The 22973-nt window shown below is 33.8% G+C and overlaps 5 protein-coding genes and 1 long non-coding RNA gene across 7 annotated transcripts; 3 read left to right on the top strand and 3 right to left on the bottom strand.

Moving 5' to 3' along the window:
- The first annotated feature begins 489 nt into the window (after nt 1-489).
- Nucleotides 490-2274, top strand: LOC101209158 (probable 2-oxoglutarate-dependent dioxygenase AOP1). The gene is made up of 3 exons (XM_004152214.3): nt 490-1003; nt 1254-1578; nt 1919-2274. The coding sequence occupies exons 1-3, from the start codon at nt 636-638 to the stop codon at nt 2168-2170; spliced, it is 945 nt and encodes a 314-aa protein (XP_004152262.1). The 5' UTR covers nt 490-635; the 3' UTR covers nt 2171-2274.
- Nucleotides 2275-4150: 1876 nt separating this feature from the next.
- Nucleotides 4151-5717, bottom strand: LOC116403347. The gene is made up of 2 exons (XR_004216067.1): nt 5213-5717; nt 4151-4556 (listed from the first exon to the last, which is right to left on the bottom strand). It is a non-coding gene; the product is annotated as an uncharacterized LOC116403347 (long non-coding RNA).
- A 101-nt stretch (nt 5718-5818) lies between these two features.
- Nucleotides 5819-8426, top strand: LOC101208915 (bifunctional protein FolD 2). The gene is made up of 5 exons (XM_004152213.3): nt 5819-6195; nt 6318-6501; nt 6929-7086; nt 7240-7452; nt 8020-8426. The coding sequence occupies exons 1-5, from the start codon at nt 5860-5862 to the stop codon at nt 8248-8250; spliced, it is 1122 nt and encodes a 373-aa protein (XP_004152261.2). The 5' UTR covers nt 5819-5859; the 3' UTR covers nt 8251-8426.
- LOC101216762 (acylsugar acyltransferase 3) lies at nt 8337-11355 on the bottom strand. The gene is made up of 3 exons (XM_031884085.1): nt 10889-11355; nt 10527-10858; nt 8337-9053 (listed from the first exon to the last, which is right to left on the bottom strand). The coding sequence occupies exons 1-3, from the start codon at nt 11261-11263 to the stop codon at nt 8459-8461; spliced, it is 1302 nt and encodes a 433-aa protein (XP_031739945.1). The 5' UTR covers nt 11264-11355; the 3' UTR covers nt 8337-8458.
- Nucleotides 11356-11577: 222 nt separating this feature from the next.
- LOC101216523 (stemmadenine O-acetyltransferase) lies at nt 11578-14324 on the bottom strand. Of its 2 annotated transcripts, none has more exons than XM_031884165.1 (3): nt 13665-14324; nt 13051-13326; nt 11578-12202 (listed from the first exon to the last, which is right to left on the bottom strand). In XM_031884165.1, exons 1-3 carry the CDS (start codon nt 14266-14268, stop codon nt 11763-11765), a joined length of 1320 nt encoding a protein of 439 aa, XP_031740025.1. In that variant the 5' UTR covers nt 14269-14324; the 3' UTR covers nt 11578-11762. The 2 variants fall into 2 exon arrangements, with proteins under 2 accessions (XP_031740025.1, XP_004152371.2); XM_004152323.3 differs by having other exon boundaries at nt 13051-13332; nt 13665-14321.
- Nucleotides 14325-15918: 1594 nt separating this feature from the next.
- Nucleotides 15919-19908, top strand: LOC101208672 (protein DJ-1 homolog D). The gene is made up of 5 exons (XM_004152212.3): nt 15919-16207; nt 16350-16466; nt 16895-17335; nt 18356-18718; nt 19493-19908. Exons 1-5 carry the CDS (start codon nt 16145-16147, stop codon nt 19679-19681), a joined length of 1173 nt encoding a protein of 390 aa, XP_004152260.1. The 5' UTR covers nt 15919-16144; the 3' UTR covers nt 19682-19908.
- Nucleotides 19909-22973: the final 3065 nt, after the last annotated feature.

A 22973-nucleotide genomic window follows, 5' to 3' on the forward strand; every position in this document is an offset into this window, starting at 1 on the left:
AAACTAGCTAGGTTTATATATATGTGTGTGTGCATTTTCTTTTTCTGGTTTGATTTTGTGGAGAGATCAGTGAATTATTTTAGAAAAAAATCTAAAAGTTAAAAATTATTTTTGTATTAATTGAATTTGAATTTTAATAGGGTTAGTTAGATTAGTGCTGAAACTTTAATTTTATGATAAGAAAATATATATATAGTACCAATAGACTTTGTGTAATTTTGTAGAGCTTTTATGAAGTCTATGTTTTCATGAAACTACAAAACCTATTTAAAATAACTTTCATCTTTTTTAAATAAATATTTTTAATAAATGATAACAAAGAGTTGGTAAACATATGTATTTTGATTTTCTATATTGTTATTTCTTTCATATAGTCATCCTTTATAATTCAACAAAAAAATTTTAGGATATTCAAATCTTCTAAACTTATAGCTAACGAATATTTTTCTCAAATCATGTTTTTTGTTCGACACATTATTATAAATCTCAAATTGTCAATTAATAAATTATTGTGACCAATAATGAGCTCTATAAAAAGTGGACAAAAGCACTTTTCTTCTCACACACTCTCCCCACCAAACACTTAGAAAAAAGAAAAAGGAATTAGAAGGAAAAATAAAAGAGTGTAAAAGGGAATGGATAGTGAATCCTCTCTTAAGCTTCCCCTAATTGATTTCTCCAATTTAGAATCAGGGGGTCCTAAGTGGGAGTTGGCAAAAGCACAAGTGAAGGAAGCACTTGAGGAATTTGGTTGCTTTGAAGCCTCATTTGACAAAGTGCCTGTTGAGGTCAGAAAGGGTTTGTTTGAAGCACTTGAAGAGCTTTTCAACCTTCCTTTGGAAACCAAATTGAGAAATGTTTCTCAAAAGCCCTTCCATGGCTATGTTGGACAGTACCCAATGGCTCCACTTTTTGAAAGTATGGGTGTGGATGATTCCACCATACCTCAAAAGGTCCAAGACTTCACCAATATCTTGTGGCCTCAAGGAAACCCAACCTTTAGGTTTGAATATGTTCTACAAATAATGCTATCTTATTAATTATTTCCCTCTTCTCCTTCTCATTTTTATATCATACTTTGAATCTATATTATACGTTATTACTTGTTTATTTTTTCTTACCTTTATCGATCGAAAATATGTCTTAACTAGTTGTGATCTTAATTTTGATGACTAATTAATGATAAGAGTCTCTGTCTTGAACCTTCTAATTAGGGTTTTTTTTCCTTTTCTTACAAATCTTGTTGAGTACAGCAAAGTGATGGAAACCTATTCACAACAATTAGCAGAACTAGACGAGATGGTGAGAAGAATGGTTTTGGAGAGTTTGGGAGTTGAAAAGTATTTGGAGGAACATTTGGAGTCAACAAACTATCTTCTTAGAGTGATGAAATACAAAGGGACTGAAAGCAATTATGAAACAAAAATTGGGCTTCATTCCCACACTGATAAGAACATTGTAACCATTTTATATCAAAACCATGTTCAAGGTTTACAGGTAAAAACCAAAGATGGGAAATGGATTAACTTTCAACCTTCCCCAGACTCCTTTGTTGCAATGATTGGAGATTCCTTCCATGTGAGTAACCTTATATTACTTCATTTTTGTTTTCTGATATATATTCATTTTATTAAAAAAAAATGGTATACTTCAGAAAAAACTTTGTATTATTTATTACTATTTTTTTGTTTTCGAAGTTTGGTTGGGGATTTTTAATTTAATTTAATTATTGTTATTATCTAAACATAACTTTTATGCATGGTAATTAATTAATTGCTTTAGTCCTCCTCAACTTTGTAGTTTTGGTAAAAGGTGTTCCTAACTTTCAAATATCTCAAAAATTTGGAAAAATTTAATAAACACCCTTTACACTTAGAAAAGTTAAAAGATGATATATGATATAGATATATGCATGTAGGCATGGACAAATGGGAGATTGCATTCTCCATATCATAGAGTGATGATGAGTGGAGAAGAAGTGAGGTACTCAGCTGGGTTATTCTCAATCCCAAAGGCAGGCTACATAGTGAAAGCACCAGAAGAGCTTGTAGATGAACAACATCCTTTGCTCTTCAATCCATTTGATCATGTTCAATTTCTTCAGTTCTACTATACAGAAGCTGGCCAAAAAGCTCAATCTGCCCTCAAAACTTATTGTGGTGCAACTTAGAAACATTGATATATATATATATATATCTTTCTTGCTTCAACAATAATATTTTCTTTTTTGTATTTGGACTACATATATAATATTATTACGTCTTTGATGCTTGTGTATCATTTTCTTTAGTTTAATAATATCCATCCAAGACAACTAATAATTTTAACTTTTTGAAAACTTTGCTTTGTTTGGAAAAATATGAATAGAAAATTGATAACAAAACGTAGAAACTCATACAAGATAATTTTGATGCTTGACCCATTTGCAGAGCAATTCATTTCTGTTTTTTTTTTTTTCTCTCTCTTTTGATCTTCTTTTATGTACTCGAAACTTAACCTTCTTAATCAACGTGTAAATGAAAAGCTAAGGTATTCATTTTAGCTAATTAGGTGTAGAGTTGATTTCTATGATATGATAACTTGTGAGATTTAGATCTATATCACTGTTAGCTAGTAGTTGTATAATCATTAATCTAGCTTCGGTATCAAACCATAATAGACATGATGTATAATTGCCATTATATTTAACACTAAAGTGGCAAAATGTTATATTAACTTGTTATATTGTTCTAAGTTCTAATCAACCTAGGAAGAGCCATGAAAAACATTAATTTAGGTTGTTCCTTTAGTTGATATTCGCTTATCATAATCCCTATTCATAATACTATTAGTCTTAATTAACTACGAGAATATTTTTGATTTAATTGACTAAATAAAAATTGATACATTAATTTAGACTCTCTCATCTAGCTAGCTTTGCCTTTTCCAATGAGTTGATTAAACTTAAACAACGTAAGAATTAAACTTAATCTATGATCAAGTTGAAAAATACACAAAGTACTCCAATTTCAAAACCCTCCTTGATCGAGAGTGCTACCACTAGCCACTACAAAATTTGATAGAAATATATAGTTAATTTTCATTTGGTTTAAAATTATTAGGCAAATTTCACCCGATTTAAAAAAGAAAAGAATTCTTTAACTTATTCAAATAATAAATATGATTAGAGAAGTTAAAACAATCTTCCTCTAATTAATAGTTAAGTTAATAAATGAAAAAAAAAGAAGTGAAATGGGATTATATAATAATATTCCACGTATATGCCGAGTAGGATCGATGTGGAAAGAAGGAATCCTATTGATTCTTATTGGAAATGCTCTCTGAGGTGCCCTCAACACTCCCAAATAATAAATAATTATATCATATAGATTATAATAATGTATATGATATCATATACATTTTTGCAACTTCAAATAACTTAATTCATATCCTCACACTTTCCTTTTACTCCTCGTTTAACATAACCTAATATAATAATGCCTCATCTCATTACACAATTGATATATATATATATATATTAATGTAATTTATTACTTTTAGATTAATTGGAATTGAAAGGGGATTTGAACATAAAGACTATCACCTATATACGTCTATTTAGTTTTAAGAGTGTTAATTAATTGTTGTAATTACAATTTTGTTAAAGAACATTAGTGTAAATAACAAAATTGAAAATAAAAAACCATAAAGGAAAAAGAAAAAGAAAAAAAATCTCAATTTGATTTTATTTATGATAAAGACAAAAAAGAGGAGAAAAAGTGAAAACGAACAGAATCTAAACTTTACTTCTCATAAAGCATTTTAACAGAGTCCAATGGATAAGATGAGAATCTACTTTTTCCAATTGAAATTTCATATTTCTATTTGGAGAAAATGTCATTTTTTAATTTTTGTGGATGCCATAATTAAATACAATAAAAATTAATATAATTAAGAATGAGGAATCAATATAATTGAAACATTTGATATACGATAGAGTGATTATATGCCTTTTTTGTTTACTCAAAAACATCATATCATTTTGTACCTATAAATGACATCAAAAACATCATGTTGCTATTTACCCTTTTATTTCTTTTAAGCTTACAACCATAGTGCTTAAAATATCAAATTTGAAACAAATTAAAAAGTAACCTATTATACTCTAAAGTCCAAAAAAAATGAAAAGTTTACATATATGATTATGATTATAGAGGAGGAATAATTTATAATTGAAACTAATATTCCACTACTTGCTATAGTGTAGTCATATAACAACACATCACCCTCACAATCCACTCACAAATTAAAGAATATTTTGATTTGCAATTAGAGAGCAACACTTGGACTAAGGTAAGGGGCAGAAGTTATATTAAAGAAGAAAAGAGAAAAGGCAAACCTGCCTTTTTCTTTGGCTATAAATATGGAGGCCAAAGATGTTTATTTACTCTACTTTCTCTCTTCTTCTTTTTGCATACATAGAGAATATGAAGGTTCAACATGAAAAAAGTAGTGATTCATCAAGTAGAACAGTTGGAGAGAAACTTGCTCAAGCTTATCGGGATGTCAAGGTTGCCCTAACAAAAAACCAAGGCGTTGGAACGAGACGTAACCAAAGGGAAGATCCTATTAGAACCATAATGTTCTTGGGTTCATGGAGTCACACTTGAACTAGTTACTACCGTTTGTTTGATTAAACAAACTATTTCTTAAAAAACTTTCTTAACAACTGTATCGTTAAATGATCGTTCATTGTAAAAGTTAGTATATTGTTTTACAATAATAAACTATGACTTTGAAAGGTTTTCATAAGACACTTATGAAAAAAAAATGTAATATCAAAATCAAACTAGGTTTCTTACTTTAATTTTTGTTTTCAAATAATACAATACTAAGAATATATATACATCTTTCAATCCAACTTATATATGTTTGTTCCTTGTACAAATTCAATAATGTATATATACACAAAAACAATTCAAGAAATGTTGTATTGTTTTTCTCTCAAATTCCCACTCTCACTTATTATTGCCTTTCTTTTAACTTCAAATTTGTGTTTACTTTTATAACAACATAAAAATTTAAGTCAAGTTTTGAATATGATTATAAGAACAAAGTTGGTATAAATAGGGTTTGATTTAGCACCCCAAGTTACCATTAGTTACAAAATTATTTGTAACAAACTCATTAAGATCTCTTCTTTAAATAGTCTTAGAGGTAGAAGAAATCTTACCTGGTATCCATTGCTAAAATTTCTCTTAATAAAATCTTGCTCTCAAGTCCCTTGGATGTGATTGTTTATAACCAAACCACTTTAAAAATTTCCTGGGTTGATTCTTCTTCTTCTCTTCCATCTTCATCATCATCTCTATCTTCAATCAAAAATCACAAAATAGACATAGACAATAGGGAGAGAAAGCTTGAGTATTTATATGGAATTGCTTCGGTTCAAGAAGCAAAGTAAGGAGGAAAAGAAAGAGAGATTAATTAACTTTACCAATTTCACATTCAAAAGAGATAAAGAAGAAAATTTGAAAAGTAAAATAGCTTTACTTAGTGGTTGCTTTTTGACCCTACACATGGACAACAACTCCCATATTTTACTGGTTGGAAATTAAATAACTCGAAAATATGAGTTAGGTTGAGAATGTCTCACAATCCAACCCGATCACACCTATAATTTTAAATTGGATGTGATTTGATGTCGGCCCAAATTTGATAATTTTTTTTGGGAAGAGTATAGTAATAAATATGTTTTGGTTGCGGTCTTGGGATACCAATCTGGAACCTTAGTCCCCGTAGCTTTAGAAAGTCACGCTCATCGTAATTACCCAAAACAAATGACTTAGATTTGGAATCCTTTCTCTTCGGCTGAAGAAAATGGGCCACACAAAATTGTGCACGGACGTACCCATTTCTCGCCAAACACAGTCAGATTGCCCAAATCCAAGCCCATCCACCTATTCCCATGCCTGCATCAACTCACTGATTATACACAATCAATCCTTCTCAATTTCAGCTTCTCTATTACATGCCATTGCCACTGGCAGCTGCAAATTCAATTCGGAAGTAGTAACCATTTTCTTCTTCTCACCTGCAAAAATGGCGTCCGAATCCGACCACAAGGCTACAATCATCGACGGCAAAAAGATTGCACAAACTGTCAGATCTGAAATCACGGAGGAAGTGAACAAACTCTCTCAGAAATATGGAAAGGTTTAGTTTCCTTTGCTCCAGTCAAATTCTTACAATTTCCATCAACTCTTTTGAGATATTATGTTTTATATCTATCTGATTTTAGCATTTTTCTTGTTTCATATGGTGTGGGATTTGTGAAGATTCCAGGACTGGCGGTGGTGATTGTGGGGAATAGAAAAGATTCGCTTACCTATGTAAATATGAAGAGGAAGGCGTGCCTGGAAGTAGGGATCAAGTCTTTTGAGATTGATCTTCCTGAGCAAGTGTCTGAGGCTGAATTGATCAGCAAAGTTCACGAGCTTAATGCCAATCCTGAAGTGCATGGTTAATCTCTTCTTTACTTTTATGCTCAGGATTTCTTCTAATTTTAGTGCTGTAGTTCAAATTCGATGGAGTCTCCACTGTTTTTGGAATAGTACAATGAAGATGCATTTCTGATATATAATTGTTCTTTGATTCTTTTTACCTTTCTAAAGCAATGTGATTCATTGAAGAAAAAGCACCCTTTTAGTGCTTCTAGAGTGATTTAAAATATTATAAGTGTTTATAGTAACTTTCAAAGTTATTTTCTGTGTCAATTTGTTTTTTTTTTAAGAAAAAAGTTCTTCAAATGGCTCAAAAGTACTTTTTCAGAGTTTTAAAGGTACCAATTCGTGCATAACTCTGTTGATAATAATATCAATTACCATCTCTAAAGTTGTTGAACTCAAAAGTAATTTACAATTTTTGAAGAACTTTGTTTCTTTGACAGGGATATTGGTTCAGCTTCCTTTGCCGAACCACATAAATGAAGAGAAAGTTCTATCTGAAATTAGCATTGAGAAGGATGTAGATGGCTTTCATCCTCTGAACATTGGGAAGCTTGCAATGAAAGGCAGAGATCCCTTGTTCCTACCTTGCACTCCGAAGGCAATAATGAATGTTTTATTAGCCTCAGAAAATCATTCAACTCATTCTTGATAGATCTCTTTTAGCTAGAAGAGCAATATATCCTTGTTTATCTATGTTCAATATTTGGTTTCATGCATATCTTAGCCCACTGAGATATCGTTTTATGTGCAGGGGTGTATTGAACTGCTATCGCGAAGTGGAATAAGCATCAGAGGCAAGAAAGCAGTTGTAATGGGGCGAAGCAACATTGTTGGATTACCAGTTTCATTGTTGCTTCTTAAAGCAGATGCAACTGTGACAATCGTCCATTCACGTTCCGTCGATCCAGAAAGTGTTATCCGCGAAGCAGACATTATAATTGCTGCAGCAGGACAGGCACAAATGGTATAATTTGGCTATACAACCTCAGTGTTTTCTCTTTCCCCTTTACTTTTATCTGAATATCAGCATTTGTCTCTAAACTTAGGGAATATGTATAGGTGCTAGAATAGTCCTGGAAACGAAAAAAGGTCAGATCCATAGGTATAATTAAAACTTTTCTTAGAAATTTTAAATTTTATTCTACATAGTGCATGTTGTTAACTAAACGATGACACATCTTCAATGATTTGATGCAAAGTGGTCAGCAAAATTTTCTTATATCATCTCTCTCTCTCTTTGTGTTATTGGAATCCGCCCATTTTTCCCCCAATAAGCATCTACCTCATTATTCAGTCAACAATGGTAAATCAAACAAGTTAGGGAAAAATATTTGAGAGAATTAAGCAAAAGCACAATCATCAAAGTTGGTACTTCAAGCAATACTTTGCCATTTGCATATGCATGATAGAACAATAACTGCAAAAGCATTAAGAAACAGGACTGTAGGGAATATGATTTAGTTGACTTGTTGAAACATCCTAGTTTTGAGACTAACTTGTGCACATGGTGATTTCGTTTGGTTGATGTTAGATCAAGGGGAGTTGGATTAAACCAGGTGCTGCAGTTATCGATGTCGGTACAAATGCAGTTGATGATCCAACCAAGAAGTCAGGCTACCGGCTGGTCGGTGATGTAGATTTCCAGGAAGCTTGTAAAGTAGCTGGTTGGATAACTCCGGTTCCGGGTGGCGTAGGTCCTATGACCGTTGCCATGCTGCTTAGGAATACTCTGGATGGGGCTAAGCGTGTGATCGAGCAGTGAAAAAGATACAGCCAGCTTGTTACCGATCCTCGTGGGACTTTTTCGGAGTAATTTCAAAATAAATGGTTCGTTTGTTTTGTGCTATCTTTTTTTTGTACTAATAATAGTTGATTTTTCATTGAAAATAATGGAGTAATTAAAATCAAATCATAACACCCCAATCTTGAAAAATCTAAGATAAGTTTTCTTAAAGTACCAACATAAATCATCAATAATCATGGTGTATGATTTGATTTGATTTGATTTCCCTGTAATCTAGAAAAGCATTTGAGGTGGAAGTTATGAGTTCACAAAATGAGAGAAGCTGTTGATTTTGCAGAAAAACCTCCATTTCCTTCTTGTCTAAGCTGACTATGGCCTCAATCCCTTCACCATCTTTGGAATCCATCAACAAAATCATATTCTTCCATGGAAACTCAGGTACAGTGATCCATACAGGTTTCCCCCTTCCAAAATCCGCTTCGTAAATTGGAAATTTACACCAACTACTACATGTATACAAATTATGATCCTCTTGATTTATCATCCTGTCTTCCATTGATTCTTTGGCATGTAATTTGTGAAGCAAACCCCATTCTTCAGCTCTGTAATTTGTTGGAAACGTTTTGCAGAACTCTTCAAAGTTTCTCTTCGTCTCACCCACTAAGTTCCATAGCTCCATTTCCTTCTTCTCCGGCATCCTCGACAATCCTATGAACCAAGAGATTACATTTCCTGATAATGTCGCCGGCAATGGCGGATCCACTCTGTTTCGTAAGTTGATGATTTGAAGTAGAATTGTTGCTGCCACATTGCCTTTGATTCAAGAAATTAACCACAAAGGTTTCGTTAATCCCAATAGAAATCCAAATGGGAAAATTCTCCAATAATTGACCCCAAAACCAAAAACTTTGAACATAGAATATTCTTTCGATATGTGATGCTTTGTTTTGGTAACATAAGAGAGAAACACAGATAGGAGAAACCCAAAATCTAAAGGGAAAAGAAGTGAGAAGAGATTCATTTGAAATTGAGGGCTAAATGGCTATTCCATACCTTCAAAATATTAATTATAAACAAACATGTTTCCTAAAAGAAGTCTTTTTTTTTTTTTTAACAAAATCCATTTTTCTTGCAAGTTTATTTGAAAAAAATTATAGATAAGGGATTGAAGTACTATTAAAGTTCGCATATTTGTTTGGATTTCTAGGTTTTGTGTTTAGTTTTCATTTGATTTTTAGGTTTTAAAAGGTTATAATTTTGTTTTTGAGATTTAAGTTTTGTTTCAATTTTTATCTCTAGACTTTAAGATTTACAACTTTTTGTACTAGATTTATTTGTTGTAAATTTCAAAATTAAAATTTAGTAATGATTTAAAAATTGTGAAACTTACTGAGTTAGATTTCTTTTAATTATTTTAAAATTAACTAATTGACCTCAAACATGGAAGTTCGAAAGTTTAGTACTCAACATTACCCGTAAGCAAAATTAAAATTGTAATCTTTTGAATTTTAAGAATTAAATTGAAATCAAACTCCTATTTATTTAAAAGAACTAATAAAATAACCTTTTGAATTTAGGATTAAATGAAAACTCTTAATACTATTGTTATTTTTTCCTTTGGACAAAAACAGTCACTAATTTTGTTTCAAAAGTATCAATTCAACTTCAAATTCAAAATGCCTTTAAAACTGATTTTTAAATTGTTTCTTGTTGTTGCTTTAAGTGCAAAGAAAATTCCAATTAGTTGTTTTGGAAAGTTTTGAGGAGTCCAATAAGGCTCAAGACGTTTACGGTTAAGCTTTGTTAATTAGACAAACAAAGGAGAAATGATGTCAACCAAATTAACTTAAGCTCAACTGACATCTATCTGTTTATTCTGAGCACAAAAAGGTTTATGTTTTAGGTGTCTTACGTCTAATTTGTACTATAAAACAGATGAGAAATGACTGAAGTAACAAAGGGATATGTGCAAAATTCATAGCATTGAGCACCAGCGAAAAGATTTGGAAAATTTTCCGACTAATCTTTTCAACTTTTTCATAGCTTTTGTTTAACATAAAAAGCTATTGTTTGAAAAGTGATATTTGTTGCAATGTAACTTTAAAAATAGCATCAAATCAACAGCCTATCCTTAACCTTGAAAAATAGTTTAACAAAATGTATTGATCTATGAACAAAACAGTTGTGTCTATAGACTATAACTATAAACTCATCACTATATCTATTAACAAAACAGGTTTTTTTCGATATCTCATACGATAATCCTTGATCCAAGCGTACACATTAGCTATAACTTTAATTTAAAGTTGATCCAAACTAAAGTTAACAAACCTGTGACTGATTCCTTTGCTGAAACAGCAGCTTTGTAGATGAAGGCAGTGAGAATCTGAACTCTAGTTGGATTCTCCACTTTTTCACAAACCATACCTTTAAGACTTGCAATCTTTGAACCCTTAAACACAAATCTCTTCGAACTAACACCATTTTCATATTGTCTTTCTGTTCTTGAATTTAATTCCCCGCCGCCTTCTAACTTCGGAGGGAAAAAACTAGCCCCATTAAACTGAGGAGGGCAAATCAGGGTCGGTGGATTATTGCCTTCGCGGGAGCTACGAGCAATGAAAGCCTAATCATTCATGAAGTTGGTTAACTATGCCAAATCCGCAACTTCGTGAGAACACAATACATACATCACTTCTCCTCCACATTCAAATTGAGTCAACTGAACACAAAACAAAGGATTCAATCTTTTTTCTTTTCCATTGATGTCATCCGAAAGAGTCAACTTCAAAATCTCTTCACGTTCTAAATTGAAGTTGTTCATAAATTCTGACATGGGACACCGGAGCTTTGCCTCTGAAACAATTGCACCCACGTCGTTGCAGTTGATGGAGTTACCATCGTCTCTAAGGTGGCCGGCAAAAGGATAGTAAAAAGTCAAGGCCTTTGAGAGGCTATCTTTCAGCAGCTGCCGGCTGCAGCCGGAGCTTATATTGTGGTTGTAGTAGAAATAGAGAAGATGTATATACATGTTAGGGGCTTGTTGATCAAAAGGCTAAGAGGGAGATTATTGAGTTGTGGTGGGGTTGAAGATAAAGGCTTGATGGTTTCTTTACTAACTATTTGAAGCTCCATCATCTTTTGTGTAGGTCGTTGTGAAGAAGAAGATGATGATTTATTGCATGCCAAGTTACAAGCTTATGTGTAGGTTTGAAGTCAAGAAAGTAAAGACAAAGGGAAAAAGATTTAATATGTGTTTCTCTTTCGCTCAGTTTCTTAATGAATACAACTGAATAAGATTCTCCAAACAAAACTTCTTGGTTGGATTATTATTTTGGAGTTGTGTCCATTAAAATCTTAGATTAATAGTCGTTGTATTATTTTATACGTAACTTCGTGAGTGTATTGACAATGAAACAAAGTTGAGAGGGAAAGAGAGTAATCTCTCATTCATTACATTGAATATTAGAAAGACCCTTCAAATATAAATACAATAAAACCAACAGTCAAATAAGCTATGCTCCATCGCTTTAACTTTCGAGTTCACAGTAGGAAAGAAGCTCCTCATTTTGCTCAAACACTGCCATTTCCTCCTCCTCTAGACTCACAAATGCTTCAATTCCCTCACCATCTTTGGCATCCATCAATATAATCACATTCTTACTCAAAATAGTAGGCGTAGTGATCCATACAGGCTTTCCCCACCCAAAATCAGCATCGTAAAATGGAAATCTGCACCAACTACTGCATGCATACACAATTTGATCCTCCGGATTGTTCATCCTCTCCATTGATTCTTTTATATGCAACTTGTAAAGTGAAGACCATTCTTCGGCCTTGTAATTTCTTGGATATTTGTTGCAGAACTCTTTCATGTTTCTCTTCATGTCGCTCAACAAACTTGATAGCTCTATTTCTTTCTGCTCCGCTGTCGTCGTTGCCGACGTCAAGAAGAATGAGATTATGTTGCCTTCAAAAAGAATATGAACAAATGATTAAAATGTTATGAGTCAAAGGGAAAAAAGTTGAGAATATAGATAAAATGTTAAATATAATGTAGAATACATCAAAGTAATTAAAGCTCTTCTGATTTTGATTCATTTATGACAAATGCTCACGAAATTAAACAACGTTTTTCTAAGCCTAAATTGTGTTAGTTCTTGTGAATTTAATGTTTATCTTAGAGGTTTTTAAAAGAAAATGGACATTTTTGGCTTTGGGAACGATGGTGTCAAAAACCCTCTTTAATTTGTAATTACTTTTCTCTAACGTTATTCTGTCTATGGAATTTAGAGTCTAGAAATTTCTTTCTAGTTTTTGGGAGCAAATTCTAGGATATTTCTAATTTATATAATTTCTTGTTTAAATGCTTTAGCTCTAATCCTACTGTCATGAATTACATTTTCATATTGATTGGTTATAACCATCCCAAGTACTTTAAGGCCAAGTACACTAATGTATTCAGTTGTGAGAGTGTTCTAATACTTTGGGACTTTTTCTCCTTTTTCTTTATTTCTTTATTTCTTTTGGTAATTGGTGTTGGGAGACATCTAGCTTTGTGTGATTGCAATGATCTCCTAGGTAGTCCATGGTTTTTTCCTGCTGTTTGGAGTTTTTTCTACTTCTGTCTGTATTTAGTGTGGCACAGCATGAGATCCTATTTTAAAAAACCAAGAAGCCAAGTTTGAAAATCAGGATAAATGGTTTTTGTTTTTGGTTTTAGACTTGTTTGACTAATAATAATTCGAATAATGTTTATGTAAAAAAAAAATGAAAAAGCAGGTAAACAATTTTTTGTTTAGTAGTAGTTTAACGGACCTGATAAAGTAGCAGGCATTGGGGGAATGAGTCGGGTGCGCAAGTTTATTGCGATACGTAGCAAATAGTTTGTGATGGGAGTTCTGGAATGATGAATCGATAGAGTTGATTTTGATGCAGAAATTGCAGCTTTGTAGATGAAAGCAGCAAGAATTTGTACACGACTTGGATTCTCCACTTTATCACAAACCGTAGCTTTAAGAGCTGCAATCTTTGAAGCCTTGAACACCATTCTTTTCGACACTAAGTTTTTCTCTCGTTTTACAATTTTTGAACCTTCTCCTTCAAGTATTCACACATTATGGATATACAATAATCAATGACTATTAACACAGATACTCATCTAAACCAAATATTTAAAAACAATAGCATTGATTAGGTGCAGCTAGCTGCACCCATGTTTTTTCCTTCCAAAAACCATCATCCAAACACTTTTTTTTTCCCCTCAAGATTTTTATTTTTGTCAATCGTAAAATCTATCAAAATATCCTTAAACATTCATGAAATTGAAGAAAATCTAATAAAAAGTGAATATGAATAAGATACGTAAGAAACTAGAGAGCATAATAATAAATCCACATGAATTTAATTTAATTAGTAGAGATTAGTAACACCTAGTACATCGTCGACTGTGGCTGCTTCAAATAAACTCCCAGCGTCAAATCGAGGAGGCGGCAACAGTGGCATGTCGTGGTCACCAGTGCGGGAAAGGGAGGCCCAATGGTTCATGAAGTTGGTAAATGTGGAAGCATCTGCAAGTTTGTGGGACAAGAACACACAAAGTACTTCTCCTCCACATTCAAATCTAGTCAACTGAACACACAACAAAGGATTGTATCTTTGGTCTTTTGATCCATCATTCATATCATCAAAACAAACCAACTTCAAAGCTTCGTCGTGCCGCAGATTGTAGACGTTCATAAATTCCGACATTGGACACCGGAGTCTTGCTTCTAAAATGGTGGCACCCATGTCGTTGCAGTCGATGGAGCAGTCGTCCTTGAGTCGTCCTGCGAAAGGGTAATAGAAAGTCAAGGCTTTAGAAAGGCTGTGCTTCAACAACTTGGAGTGGGAGCTATTTTGATAGAAATAAAGAAAATGGAGATAGAGGTAAGGGGCATGGCGATCAAACAAGCAAAGGTGGTGAAGCTTAAGCTCTGGTGGAGTTGAAAACAAAGGCTTTATGGTTTCTTTGGAAACTATTTCAAGTTGCATCATTTTGTATATGACAAAGATATAGGAATGAATTAGTGGAAGAAAATGGCCTATAAATGGTTGATCCCAACTCCTAATGCAAATGCTTAAGATTCTTTCCCCATTATCCATTTTTATATATTATAGATAGACTATATAAGATAGAATAATTATGTATGTCAACTTAATCAAGTGTGCTTGGAAAGTTGGAAACCTTAAACGTTAAAAGAATAAAGTAAAGGAAAAGGTAAATAATGGGGTAGAATATGACTCATTAGTGCACTTAACAAAAATGATCTAATGTATAAATCATTGTTTATACAATTATATGAGAAGGAATATTTTTCTTTTTATCTTTTTTTGAACAAATAAAACAATGTGTGGGAGGGTATCTAAACCTTTTTACCACAATTGCTTGAATTGTAGGAAAGAAGCTCCTCATTTTGCTCAAACACTGCCATTTAATTTCCTCCTTCTCTAAACTCACAATTGCTTCAATTTCCTCACCATCTTTGGCATCCATCAATGTAATCACATTCTTATTCAAAATAACAGGCGCAGGCTTTCCCCACCCAAAATCAGCATCATAAAATGAAAATCTCCTATATTTTTGCTATATTTAGTGACATTATTATTCTTAAAGAAGCTATGACTTAGGCAGGTACGAATATTGATCAATCATTTAAATGACTAAATGTAGGGATATATGTATATATTATCTTTTCCATGTCCTGCAACAATCTGAAGATCTCGTTGAGGAGATCGTGTGAAGGGTTACATTCAGTAATATTCATTGTTTATGATTGCAGTTGTTACTTCTTAAGGCCTACCCTACCTCTCATATCAGATTGCTGAAGTAAGTCTCTTCTTATGTGTTGTTAAGTCAAAAAGATAATCAATATCTTTACTTGGATGACATATTCATTGTTTATTATTGCAGTTGTTGCTTCTTAATGGTATTCTTACCGTCCTCTTTTGTGGGATTGTCATGTCTTACTACACATCTTGGAATAATGGGAATGGCAGTTCCAAACTCATACCACGATATACGTTTATTTTCTTTTGCTTGAAACCTCATTTTCAAGTTTCATCGTAATTGAGAGCTTATACTGAAGTATTTGTAGAACTTTTTTGTGATCATGATCAACTGATTGATACTTTACAGCCATGCTTTTTGCAACATTATCTTTTGTGGCAGAGATTTTCATCTTCCTTTTTGCAACATTATCTTTTGTGGTAATTGATTGTTCTTATATTTTGATTTTGATTTTGAGCTGTAAACATGTGTGTCATCATCTTTTTATACCATTTTTCATTTGTAGAGATTTTTGCTATCAGGTTTTGTAGCGTAAGCATGATATGATATTAGTGATAAAAGCATATTTTGTCAAATTTGTCACATTTTTTACAATTTTCCCACATATATATTCGTACATTTTTAAATAAACGGTAAAAAATCGAGACAATAAAACGATTATTTAATTAATTGTACTTGTATTTAGTTCACGATCATTGTAGTTAATATAATGTGAAATTTATATCTTAATAATTTAATAATTAATTAATTTTAACTCTTCATCAAATTTATTGTATGAAATTAGTCCTAAATATTTTAATTTATTTTGTTATTTAAAAAGGTATCACATCATTTAATATATTAAAAACTTAAAAAAATTTAATTTATTATTTGATAACATTCACATCCAAAACGAATCGCAATATTTTTAATTTCGAATGACGTTGTTCTCATCTGAGGTGTGGAGTAGATTATGTGGTGGTGTTGAATAAAGCCAACACCATTGTGTAAGTATGTGATCGGTGGCCTATATCCTCACACCTCGTTGTTTCCCCCCACATTTGGTTCGGGAAGAAGAGCACTGAAACCCAATTTGACTAAGATATGGCTCAATCCAAGTCCAAATCGGTTCTCCTCCTCTGCGGCGACTTCATGGAAGACTATGAGGTCACTTCCTTCTTCTTTTCTGCATTTTCACTTTCAGATTTTTCTTCAATCTTCTTCTTTTCCCATCTTTTTATATGTACGGTACCGTTATAAACCCAACCCATTATCCAAATTTTGGTTAACTTTTTTATTTCGATTGCAGGCGATGGTCCCATTTCAAGCGCTAATGGCGTATGGGGTTTCTGTGGATGCTGTTTGTCCGGGGAAGAAAGCTGGCGATATCTGTCGGACCGCCATTCATGAGTTGTTGGGTCATCAGGTCTCTTGTTCTCTTTATTTGTTCCATTAGTTTTGAACTTTAGGCTGTTATGAATTAGTCCATGAAGTTCAGTAGATAAAAATTTAGTCAACGATTTAGTCATTGACAAATGCTGCCAAGAATTAATGGGAGCTTTTTTTTAGATCTATTGGTTGATTAGAAACTGTACGTGTTTTGAAATAAAGACATGGGTATGTAATAAAAATTGGAACTTTGTTTTGATGAGATTTGTTAGGATAGAAACAAAAAATTTACTAATTTGAGACTACAAGGACTAAATTGTTAAATACAGAAATTAAATTGTAAACTACCTAAGTTCATGGATTAAATTGTTACTAACTGAAGTTTAGAGACTCATTCTTTAGAAACTGAAGTTCAAGGACTAGATTGTTGCTTTAACCTTTAAATTTCATTTGTGTTTATTAAAGACTTATTCAGAATCTCGTGGGCATAATTTTGCACTGAATGCAACGTTTGATGAAATCGATTTTGACAAATATGATGGGTTGGTGATCCCTGGAGGACGAGCGCCAGAATACCTGGCTATAAATAGTTCAGTGCAGAGTTTGGTGAGAAAATTTTCAGAGTCTGGGAAGCCAATTGCATCTGTTTGCCATGGACAGTTGATTTTAGCAGCTGCAGGGTTGGTTAGAGGTCGGAAGTGTACAGCATACTCACCTGTGGGACCTGTCCTGGCTGCTGCTGGTGCTTCTTGGATTGAGCCAGAAAGTTTGGCAGCGTGTGTTATTGATGGTAACTTAATCACTGCTGCCACGTATGAGAGTCATCCTCAGTACATTCAGCTTTTTGTCAAGGCACTTGGAGGAAACGTCAGTGGATCAGATAAAAGAATTCTATTCCTTTGTGGGGTAAGCTTAATTTTCATGACAAACTTACTAACATGTGGTGTTCTGTGCATTTATTTATTTTATGTAACGCTCTACTTATTTGATACTGACCTAAACTGTTTCCAACGTGCTTTATGAAAGCTACCATCGTGTATCACAACTGTTCAAGAATTTTCTCACTTCAAAACAACAAACATTTTTTTGTAACGCCTGTGAGGGTATGAGTATCTAGGTCAACTTACATGTAACTTGGCTAATTCTATCCCAGGAGACAATTTCTTGCCCCTAGGACATTTTGTTGTCAAGGAACACTTGAAATTTTACTATACTACTAGGTGGATAGTATGAGATTTCAACCTCTTCCCCAAAGCTTCCTTACTTTTTCCCCCTGATGGCGCTAGGCCAGCCTTGCAACAACAAACTTTTAAGTTTTAACCTCACTATCTTTCCAAATTTTTAAATGCATAACTTATTCTTAAATCATCAATTCAACCCAAAAGCTTAAGTTGATAGATGAATGTGAATTTAATTATATATCATAACACTCCCCTCACTTGTGGACTTGAAATATAAAGAAATGTCAAACAAGTGGAAATTAACATTAATTGGAGAGGAAACAACAATGCAAGAGACTTGAGCAGAGGACTTTCCACGACCACCTGCTTTCATACTATTGTATTATTTCATAACAGAAATAGAGTTCTGAATGTTGTAATTCTCATGGGACTTGCCCTCCAGCTACCCACTGTTGTCTATCTCTTGGGATGTTGTAATTTATTCGTATACCCATCTTAATTTGGAATTTTGAGCAACTTTATCATTTATGAGCGAGCGTCATGGTCATTACATTATTATGTTAGTTCTTAGCAGGCAAAGCCCGTTTATGGGTTTCTGGCCGTTTTAAAGTCATTTCCTGGTTTTTTTGCAACAATTTGAAGGGATATCTTTGTTTGTTTTAATTCTCTCAAGAATAATACTTAAGACATGGGTTTCTCATGGCTAATATTAGCAACCTTGCTTCTTTATGTTTTTCAATTTCAGGATTACATGGAGGACTACGAGATAACTGTTCCGTTTCAATCCTTTCAAGCTCTTGGTTGCCATGTTGATGGAGTTTGTCCCAATAAAAAGGCTGGCGATACCTGTCCAACTGCCGTCCATGATTTTGAAGGTGATCAAACTTACTCGGAGAAGCCAGGCCATAGTTTTACGCTAACTGCTGATTTTGAAGGCTTGGATGCATCAAGTTATGATGCCCTTGTAATCCCTGGTGGTCGAGCACCAGAATATTTGGCCCTGAATCCGCAAGTTATTGCAATTGTTAAGGAGTTTATGGAGGCTAAGAAGCCAGTTGCTTCTATCTGCCATGGACAACAGGTCTTATCTGCTGCCGGAGTTCTTCAGGTATTGACATGATACTACATGAAATGTTTGTAAAATTTTAAATGTTGATTTCTTTTTACTTGTTGCGCATAATGCACCTGCATACATCCATCCACTCAGGCACTCACTGTGTTAGAAAAGGCTGAAGATTTTTGTTGTTTATTTTAGTTGCATTGGAATGGGGAGTGTCGAACTACAAACTTCATAGTCACTAGCACGTATTGGATGCCTGTTGAGTGTTGCTAGAACTCTTCTCCTTTGCTTCACAGACTCAACTAGGAGGAAATAATTTAGGGTGGTTTTGTTATAGTACAATGTAATTGGTTGGTATATAGGAAATTGTGAGATGAATGAATGGAGAAAAATGGAGAATTTGAAGGAGGGAGGGAGGGATATTATAACTATATAAAGTTTATAGAGTTCCATTCCAATTGATTGATTAATTCAATTGTGTAAGCTTTGGAGGATATATTTTAAGTCATCATCTGCATTAGGGAGCATTAAACAATTCCTTTCATTTTCCTCTACTCTACAATAACCATTATCAAATTCATCTAGAACGCTGTTAATTTCTGTGTACATAGAAAACTAGCTAAAAATTAGAAACTTAGGAAAAGGATTCTAATTGGGGAGATGAGGAGATAAAAGCGTTCCACCTAGAGGTTTTGAACCAAAAACCTCCTCCAAGGGATGACATGCTCTAAAACAAACTAGTTACCCCTGTGAAACAGAGACCACATGTTTTTAATACGTTCCTGTTTATTTTCAATGATTCATACTTTTGTCAATGTATAGGGGAGGAAATGCACCGCTTACCCAGCCGTGAAACTGAATGTGGAATTGTCTGGAGCAACATGGGTGGAACCTGATCCAATTGACCGGTGCTTTACCGACGGTAACCTTGTTACTGGAGCAGCTTGGCCTGGCCATCCTCAGTTCATTTCGCAGTTGATGACACTTTTGGGTATCCAAGTGACATTTTGATCATAGCTTAACCAGAAGAGTTCACGTTGAACTTACTACAAGAGCATGTCTGAATAAACACAATAAAAAGAAAGCAATAAATGTAGCATAATGTTTTATGTTTTGGATACGCCAACACCCTGTATTTTTCTTTTCCTGGAAATGTTGTGTTTTAGCTTATACAAATGTTAATGTTTTGGAAATCTCTACCCTTGTCTTAGTTTTCAATGCAACTCAGACGTCAATAACTAATCCGTCCATCGTCTAGTGGTCTTGAAAATAAAATGTAGTAAGGTTCGATAATAGTCTGTTAGAATAGTCGATGGGCATGTGAGTTGGCTGCAAAGTCTTTCCTAATATTAATCTATTCTCACGTGGTAATAAAAAAAGATTGATATAAGATATGGATTTGAATTGATAACTTGTTTTCTGGATTTAGAAATTAGTATACATATATATGATCTAGGAAGCCATCGCTGACATTTTCCCCAAGTCTTTACTTGTTATTACATTTGAATAAATGCTTAATTGTTTGGGCCTTCAAGAAAATTAATAACCACATCTGTTTGTAACTAGATACACTCATGTATGAATGCAATCTCAACAATAGAGGGGTGATTTTTCAAATTCACTTTACAAAATATGTTTATATCATGAAAATTAAAAATTTAAATAGAATAAGTATATAGTTTATATATCATTGAGACACCCCTATTCTACTATTCTAGTGTAGGCAGTGTAACACGTCGAATCGATTTATCCCTTGCCAACCTTTATAATAAATTTACGGTATCAAATATTTATAAAATACAGTAGTATCGACCATTTCAATTTACTTAAATTTATTACTAGAAAAACATAGCTAATATGTGAATTAGATTGCCTAATGACGTTCTTCTCTTTTCCACGCTTTTTTCACTTAGCCTCGTCTTGTGTCAGCGATGTCAATCCCAGCCTAATATCACTGTGCAATAAAACTTTGTTGCGCTTTTAAAAGTTAGTAGGGTTGTATATTAACATAATCAAAACACATGCACCATAACATAAGCATATATTTCAAGAAGTTTATGTGTTCACTACCTCTCTCTAGGTTGGTCACTATTTCTATTATATTACTTGATAATTAAATGGATGGTTGCACATTGCCTCTTATTTGTGTCTCTGATTACCACATTGATTATGTACATTTGGGTTGGATAGTTGTTCTCTATCAAACAGAATCCAACTGTCCATGGCCAACCAATATCAGTTACTATTTTGGGAGGAAAAGATATTACATTGTTCGATGATGTATTTTTGGGGTTTCTTCCATTAAGATGTGTGTCAATTGGCATCATATACTAGAAGGAGGGACTTCATGCAATAAGATATCCATTTAGATGGATGTCCATATGAAAAGAAAAATACTTTAGTTTGCCTCCATTTCTTTTCTTTTCGTTTTTTTAATCAGTATAACAAATGTGATCAAGATGGGAGATCGAACTCATGGTTGGAGTTAAACAAAAACCAAATAATTGGTTTGAAATCAAACAAAACAAAGAAGAAGAGTGATTCGAAGATGGAAAGAGGAAATTGATCAAGGACCCCATTTGTAATAATAATAAATGAGAGAGAGAGATAGAGAGAGGGTGATTAGGTAAGTAGCTAGAAGGCATATACATAGAGTTGTGGGTGAAACAAGGCAGTTTTCAAACATGTCTGCTACCCTTTGTCTTGTCTAGAGAGTCGTAGTAGGCCAATTGCCTAATCTTTTTTTTTTTTTTTGTGTAGCATATTCTTCTCAAACCCCATTGAGCCCCATCAATACCTTCACCTCCATATGCACAATGCATGTGCCATTTATCTTCTTATGTTTTCTAGCTTTTACTTCATATATATTATTTGCTTGTACCAAACCAATGTAACATTCATACCATATAATAGTTGGTAATACCCTAAATCCTCCAATTACTTGATTTGAATAATAATTTTTAGAACTATGAAATCGTTATAGTTATTGTGAAAGTATATTCTGAAGAATATTCTCTTGATATTTTTGATTGACCAAAGGGAGTGTATTTATACAAGGTTAATTACCCAAATAAACTAAACCTACTTTATTTACATTAATAACATTACCCAAAATAACTAAGCCTACTTTATTTACATTAATACCCTCCCTCAAACTCAAGGTGGTAGAGTAGCGATCAACTTGAGTTTGGTAAGTAAGTGACAAAATCGATTTAGATGGCAAGGCTTTTGGTGAAGATATCCGCAGGTTTGTTCAATAGTAGAAAACAGAACGTAAGAGGAGGGTGTTGCTTAAGAGGTGGTGACGAACAAAGTGACAGTCATTTTCAATGTGTTTTGTACGTTCATGAAACACATCATTGTGAGCAATCTGAATGGCACTACGATTGTCACAATGGAGGAGGGTAGGACCCTGTTGAGGGACACTCCATATCGGCAAGGAGCCACCGAAGCCCATATAAGTTCAGCTGTAGCATCAGCCAGAGCACGATATTCAGATTCCGTACTGGAACGAGATATAACACTTTGTTTCTTACTACGCCATGAGATGAGAGAATCACCTAAGTAAAAACAGTATCCTGTAGTGGATCGTCGATCAGTAGGATCCCCCGCCCAATCAGCATCAGAATATCCCGACAACACAAGGGAAGACTGAGATGAGAATTGAAGACCATGTCCCAAGGTGCCTTTGACATAGCGAAGTATGCGTAGAACAGCAGTGAAATGAATTGTTCAAGGAGCATCCATAAATTGACTGACAATATGAACAGCATATGCAATATCTGGGCGAGTTACTGTTAGATATATAAGACTGCCAACAAGTTGCCGATACAAGCTTGCATCGTCAAGAGGAACACCATCAAACGGAGTTAGATGGACATGAGGATCTAACGGTGTTGAAAGATGTGGTGGAGTCTGTAATTCCTGAGCGTGCTATTAGATCAGATGCATATATTCGCTTGAGATAACAGATAACCATCTGAACGGTGAGAGACTTCAAGACCGAGAAAGTAATTGAGAGATCCAAGGTCTTTCATCTCAAAATGTTGACCAAGATATTGTTGTAGGTCGGATATGGCCTGTTGATCATTACCAGTAATAATCATATCATCAACATAAAGAAGGAGAAGAACAATACCATGAGTTGTCTGTCGTGTAAAAAGCAGTCGTGGCGCTGTGAGAGCTGGAGGTAAATCCAAGTTGAGTAATGGTGGAGCTAAACGTGGCAAACCAAGCTCGTGGAGCCTGTTTTAGACCGTATAGAGCGCGACGAAGGAGACACACCTTGTTGGGAGGAGGAGAA

The sequence above is a fragment of the Cucumis sativus genome, chromosome 4, assembly GCF_000004075.3.
Source record: "Cucumis sativus cultivar 9930 chromosome 4, Cucumber_9930_V3, whole genome shotgun sequence".
Lineage (NCBI taxonomy): Eukaryota > Viridiplantae > Streptophyta > Magnoliopsida > Cucurbitales > Cucurbitaceae > Cucumis > Cucumis sativus.

Bases quoted from the DNA above. Each gene is read 5' to 3' on its own strand.
- LOC101209158 (XM_004152214.3), top strand. From the start codon at position 636: ATGGATAGTGAATCCTCTCTTAAGCTTCCCCTAATTGATTTCTCCAAT. The intron at 1,004-1,253 runs GTTTGAATATGT...TGTTGAGTACAG, and splicing joins CAAGGAAACCCAACCTTTAG to CAAAGTGATGGAAACCTATT. The intron at 1,579-1,918 runs GTGAGTAACCTT...ATATGCATGTAG, and splicing joins TGATTGGAGATTCCTTCCAT to GCATGGACAAATGGGAGATT.
- LOC101208915 (XM_004152213.3), top strand. From the start codon at position 5,860: ATGGGCCACACAAAATTGTGCACGGACGTACCCATTTCTCGCCAAACA. The intron at 6,196-6,317 runs GTTTAGTTTCCT...GGATTTGTGAAG, and splicing joins TCTCTCAGAAATATGGAAAG to ATTCCAGGACTGGCGGTGGT. The intron at 7,087-7,239 runs GCAATAATGAAT...TTTTATGTGCAG, and splicing joins TCCTACCTTGCACTCCGAAG to GGGTGTATTGAACTGCTATC.
- LOC101216762 (XM_031884085.1), bottom strand. From the start codon at position 11,263: ATGTATATACATCTTCTCTATTTCTACTACAACCACAATATAAGCTCC. The intron at 10,859-10,888 runs GCATAGTTAACC...ATGAATGATTAG, and splicing joins CTCACGAAGTTGCGGATTTG to GCTTTCATTGCTCGTAGCTC. The intron at 9,054-10,526 runs GTTATAGCTAAT...GTTAATTTCTTG, and splicing joins TGGATCAACTTTAAATTAAA to AATCAAAGGCAATGTGGCAG.
- LOC101216523 (XM_004152323.3), bottom strand. From the start codon at position 14,268: ATGATGCAACTTGAAATAGTTTCCAAAGAAACCATAAAGCCTTTGTTT. The intron at 13,333-13,664 runs GTGTTACTAATC...GAATACTTGAAG, and splicing joins CACAGTCGACGATGTACTAG to GAGAAGGTTCAAAAATTGTA. The intron at 12,203-13,050 runs GTCCGTTAAACT...TTCTTTTTGAAG, and splicing joins AATGCCTGCTACTTTATCAG to GCAACATAATCTCATTCTTC.
- LOC101208672 (XM_004152212.3), top strand. From the start codon at position 16,145: ATGGCTCAATCCAAGTCCAAATCGGTTCTCCTCCTCTGCGGCGACTTC. The intron at 16,467-16,894 runs GTCTCTTGTTCT...TGTTTATTAAAG, and splicing joins ATGAGTTGTTGGGTCATCAG to ACTTATTCAGAATCTCGTGG. The intron at 17,336-18,355 runs GTAAGCTTAATT...TTTCAATTTCAG, and splicing joins GAATTCTATTCCTTTGTGGG to GATTACATGGAGGACTACGA.